We start from the raw sequence: 5365 nt of genomic DNA, 5'->3' as shown, positions 1-5365 counted from the left end.
AAAAAACTTGGGGTGGAGTGGGTAGCATCTTGAGAGCCACCAACAGATAGGTGTGGTATGAGTGAACACAGACTCTGGCTGGAGGTAGTTTTGCCCTGCGTATGTCTCACGGGGCATGGCAGGGTTGTAGGCAGTTAGCAAACAAGTGAGTCAGCTATTCTGCAGTCTGTACCTAGTACCACTACCTTTCCCAACATGCTCTTAGCCTTTGTTTTCTCGTTGCTGTCTTTCCCCCTCACTGAGTCTGCTCCCCAGAAGGTCTTTATGAGAGAGGCCTAGAGGACCAGGGAAAACCTGGACAATTCTAGTTCTGGGCTCTTGAACTGGGCTTTATTTCTCCACAGGTGGTGGTCCTTACCAACAGCCCCCTGGAAGACCAACTACGAGTGGGTGAGTTCTGTCATAGCCGTGGCATCAAGCTAGTGGTGGCAGATACACGAGGCTTATTTGGGTGAGTGCCCTTTTCCATGCCTCTCCCCATAAACTTTCCTAGGCCAAAGACCCTTATCCCTCTTTTGCCACTCAAGTTTTATATTCTGTGTGTTTACCTCTTCCTGTGTGACATTAGTACTGTTAAATCATCATTGTGATGTGCCAGGTTTCCTCAGCAGTATCCACTGCACCTTGAAGGATACCTGGGGACTTTTGTGGGCCTCAGGCATCAGTCCTCTTGCCACTCTATACAGGCAACTTTTCTGTGACTTTGGAGAGGAAATGGTCCTCACAGATTCCAATGGGGAGCAGCCACTCAGTGCTATGGTTTCAATGGTGACCAAGGTAAGGAGGCCAGCCCCAGTGGTCCTGGAAGACAGACAGGCAATGGCAGTTCTCTCTGTCTTCTCTTATTCCTTAACTTGCTCGCTCCTTTTTAACCAGGACAATCCCGGTGTGGTTACCTGCCTTGATGAGGCCCGACATGGATTTGAGAGTGGTGATTTTGTCTCATTCTCAGAAGTCCAGGGCATGATCCAACTCAATGGCTGTCAGCCCATAGAGATCAAAGTACTGGGTGAGCTGGGACTATGGGGGCACCTTAGGGTCTTGCAGATCAAAGGGAGGAGTTCCTGAGTTAAGAGTGAGGGGAGCCATAGGCTGAATATCTGAGGTGGTTCAGAGAATCAGGGATCCCACCAGAGCTGATGGGCATGGGCGAGAAGGACCAATTATGTTTGAGTTGTTAGTAGGAGCATGGGCCTCTGGGATCTATCCGAGTTGAGGTGAAAGAGGCTCCTGTATTTTGAACAGAAGATCTGCTCATGTTTAAGCTCGTTTGGGTAAAAACAGCACCAGTATAGACTTGGGGTCAGGGACACAGGCTCTCATGGGGTCTGAACTTATTCTGGGGCAGAGGAGATGGTTTCTGATCTCACGAATGGGGCCTGGGGTTGAAAGATAGTACCTGGCGTCTGCACTGTGTCAGGCAGGCATTTTTTTCCTTGTCTCTTGAGTTGTGTGGACTTTTAAGGGGGATATGACTGACAGCCTCCCTATCCACTCTAGGTCCTTATACCTTTAGTATATGTGACACCTCCAACTTCTCTGACTACATCCGTGGAGGTATCGTCAGTCAGGTCAAAGTACCTAAAAAGATTAGCTTTGTGAGTATTGGGTACAGTGGTTCTTGGTGGGTGGTTCTAGACCAGTGGTTCTCAACCTTCCTAATGCTGCAACCCTTTAGCACAGTTCCTCATGTAGTGGTGACCCCAATCATAAAATTATTTTGTTGCTACTTCATAACTGTAATTTGGTGCAGTTACAATTTGTAACATAAATATTTTTGGAGATAGAGCTTTGCCAAGGGGTCATGACCTACAGGTTGAGAACCACTGCACTAGACCGTTTCAAATTCTCTGCTCCTTTCTTCTCAATTTTAGAAATCCTTGCCAGCATCACTGGCAGAGCCTGACTTTGTAATGACTGACTTTGCCAAGTTTTCTCGCCCTGCCCAACTACACATTGGCTTCCAAGCTCTGCACCAATTCTGTGCACAGCACAACCGACCACCTCGACCACGAAATGAGGTGGGTAGGTGGGCCAGCAGCCAGCCAGAATAGAAATCCTTGGTGTTAAATGCCCGCCATACCTCTGCCTGTCCACTGTCCATCTCCTGACAGTAGCCTGAGAGATGCTTACCTGTTTCCTTTGCCCTACCAGGAAGATGCAACAGAACTGGTGGCCCTAGCTCAGGCTGTGAATGCTCGGTCTCCACCTGCAGTACAACAGGACAACTTGGATAAAGACCTTATACGGAAGCTAGCTTATGTTGCTGCTGGGGACCTGGCACCCGTAAATGCTTTCATTGGGGGCCTCGCTGCCCAGGAAGTTATGAAGGTTAGCAGGGTGGGAATGGACTGGGTTTTGCCTTTCCTTCATTATCTGCTATCCATATGTACTGGGGTCTGCTTATCACTGACCACTTCCTTTTTCCTTTTCCTCCACTAGGCCTGCTCTGGGAAGTTTATGCCCATCATGCAGTGGTTATACTTTGATGCTCTTGAATGTCTCCCAGAAGACAAAGAGGCTCTTACAGAGGATAAGTGCCTCCCGGTATGTGAATGGACTGGAAGAAAGGCATTATCTGGGGTGTTTCTGGGGAAGCTTCTCTCTGACCCTCCTCACTTTATATCCCCCAGCGTCAAAACCGTTATGATGGGCAAGTAGCTGTATTTGGCTCAGACTTTCAAGAGAAGCTGGGCAAGCAAAAGTACTTCCTGGTGAGTGACCTCATTGGACACCTAGCATGTGCACCTCCCTTGGTCTCTGGCCACTCCCTCTGGGGTTTTCTTTTGCATTCTGAAGGGGAGTGTCTTTACAACCCTGGGACTAAATATGTGGTACTAGACCTTTTTGCTCAATCCTGTTGTCTTCTGCAGGCATGAGGAATTTTATGGTTTATATCCGCTTGCTTTACCCTGACTTGCCTCTGTGTGTGTCTCTTGGATGTTTTTAGGTGGGTGCAGGGGCCATTGGCTGTGAATTGCTCAAAAACTTTGCCATGATTGGGCTAGGCTGTGGAGAGGGTGGAGAAGTCATTGTCACAGACATGGACACCATTGAGAAATCAAATCTGAATCGACAGTTTCTTTTCCGGCCCTGGGATGTCACGGTGAGATAAATGGAAGTAGGAGATGGAACTTTGACATCTCGCTTTTCTCCTTTTTCTTGTCCCCAGAATTTGCCCTTTTTGCCCTCTGTTTCTGTCATTCATTTAGCCCTCATTCATTTTCATCTCTCCTCTGAGCCACCATCAAGTCAGTTTCTTTTTCATTCTTTTTTCTCTCAGTACTGAGAATTGAGTCTAGAGCTTTACAAATACTGGGTAGCTAGTTAAAGATTGCCATTGAGCTATAGCCCCTGCCCTTTTGTTTTGTCTTGTTTTTTGAGACAGGGTTTCTCTGTGGCTTTGGAGCCTGTCCTGGAACTAGCTCTGTAGACCAGAACTGGTCTTGAACTCACAGAGATCCGCCTGCCTCTGCCTTGGAAGTGCTGGGGCCTAGCAGCCCCTGCCCTTTCATTTCCTTTTACTTTTTCCTTAACTTTTTTAAGAAGATTTATTTATTGCAAGCGTGGTGTGGCACGCCTTTAATCCCAGCACTCAGAAGTCAGAGGCTAGCAGATCTCGAGTTCCAGACAGCTGGGGCTGCACAGTGAGAAGACCCTGTCTTGAAAACAACAACAACAACGATATCTTTATTTATTTTATATGTGTGAGTGCATAGTGCCTGAAGAGAGTGTTGGGTCCTTTAGAACTGGAGTTTGGGGGTTATAAGAGGTTGTGAGCCATAGGATGTGCGTGCTGGAAACCAAAACTGAGTCCTTTGGAAGACCAACAAGTGCTCTTAACCACTGAACCATCACTCCAGCTCTTATCAGTGCTGCTCTGGAACAGTGTGTTAGGGGTTCCCAAAAATATTCCCAAACTCAGTGCCTGCCTAAGAGGTACTAGTGGCTGATTTTTTTTTACAGAAAAAGGACACAGTATAATCAGCAAAGGAAGAAAGGTTCATGGAGTTAAATCAGCAGCAAGTGTCTAAGAGTTATCTCCCAGTGGAGTTGCAGAAGATGGACTTCATTTCCCCAGTAACAAATATAACAATACACCTGAAAAGTTTCTAGCCAGGGAAGCCTGCCCATCGCTCTACCTAGGGCTTTTACTGGGATCTGGTTTCTTGACTCTAGGAGAAAAGACAGTGTTTAACATAAACCATACTGTTCACAAACAATTCAGGCACACCGAGCCATTATTATTAGGTAAAGGAGCAATGGGAACTTGTCCATAAAATCCAAGATCCTAGACTCCTACCAAGGGCCATTTTTCAAAGTAGGCCTCCTGAATGATGGCATTGTAGTCAGCCAGTAACTCTTCTCTGCAGTTTGAAACTGAGATATCAGAAATCTATGAGACCTTCTATAAGATCAGTATCACTGCCCAGTATACCTGTTCATTAATTTATTCACTGAATAGTTACTGTAGGAGTTATTGTTGTACATACTTGAGGTACATTGAAGAATAAAATGAGGTAGGACATGGTGGCTCATACCTTTCATCTCAGCACTTGAGAGGCAGGCAGATCTCTGTCTTCAAGGCCAGCCTGGGCCACAAACTGAGTTCCAGGACAGCCAAGTCTACACAGAGAAACCCTGTCTCAACAAACAAAAAGAAAGAGTAAAGGTGCTAGTGGAGGAAGGTAAGTAGTAAAGGGCAAATGCATAATAGATATAATCCAGATACAGCTGGGCCCACAGATGCACACAGGTAGGCAGATCTCTTGAGTTGAGGCCAATCTGGTCTACAAAGTAAGTTCCATGACCATGACTTCATAGATCCTGTTTCCAAACAACAACAAAGTAACAAAGATACAATATAACAGTGAGATATTGAGTCAATGTTGGTACTTTGCAAAGTGTAAAAGAGCAAGCTGGGCTTGCTAGGGAGGTTAGTTTCCAGATCTCATTAGTTCCTTAAGAAAGACCTCATCTCTGCAAAGCTGTGTTGAGTGTGGGGACTAGATGGTCTTCTGGTTGGAAGTGCCCAAGGCCCAGATAATAGCCTGTAGAACTATGCTCTACTCTGAGAGGTCCTGGGAATCAATTAAGTTTACCTGGAGTGGGGATGAGAGCCAAGGTTCTAAGCAAAGGAGGGATGTGACCTGACTTTGGTTTCATAACACTTAATGCTTATTTGTCTAATATCTGGTTGTTTCGGGGAGAATCTCCAACCTGCTGCTCCCTAAAAGAATAGTAGGTATCAGTTAAACAGAAAGAGGCGGCTAAGCCGGGCGTTGGTGGCGCACGCCTTTAATCCCAGCACTCGGGAGGCAGAGGCAGGCGGATCTCTGTGAGTTCGAGACCAGCCTGGTCTACA

At 46.5% G+C, this 5365-nt stretch overlaps 1 protein-coding gene across 3 annotated transcripts in view; it reads left to right on the top strand.

Annotated features, from left to right (window-relative positions):
- Uba1 (ubiquitin like modifier activating enzyme 1) overlaps positions 1-5365 on the top strand; it is a 26086-nt gene that overhangs the window by 13691 nt on the left and 7030 nt on the right. For all 3 annotated transcript variants that reach the window (XM_013350661.2, XM_013350662.2, XM_005358914.3), the window contains 9 exons: positions 345-451; positions 687-777; positions 877-1009; positions 1501-1598; positions 1875-2021; positions 2155-2331; positions 2443-2547; positions 2634-2714; positions 2951-3106. In XM_013350661.2, coding sequence (XP_013206115.1) covers positions 345-451; positions 687-777; positions 877-1009; positions 1501-1598; positions 1875-2021; positions 2155-2331; positions 2443-2547; positions 2634-2714; positions 2951-3106 — 1095 coding nt within the window. The remainder of the gene's footprint in view (positions 1-344; positions 452-686; positions 778-876; positions 1010-1500; positions 1599-1874; positions 2022-2154; positions 2332-2442; positions 2548-2633; positions 2715-2950; positions 3107-5365) is intronic.

Source organism: Microtus ochrogaster, chromosome X, assembly GCF_000317375.1.
Source record: "Microtus ochrogaster isolate Prairie Vole_2 chromosome X, MicOch1.0, whole genome shotgun sequence".
Lineage (NCBI taxonomy): Eukaryota > Metazoa > Chordata > Mammalia > Rodentia > Cricetidae > Microtus > Microtus ochrogaster.
Note: the sequence above shows the minus strand (reverse complement) of the source record. Positions and strands in the feature narration are given on the sequence as shown.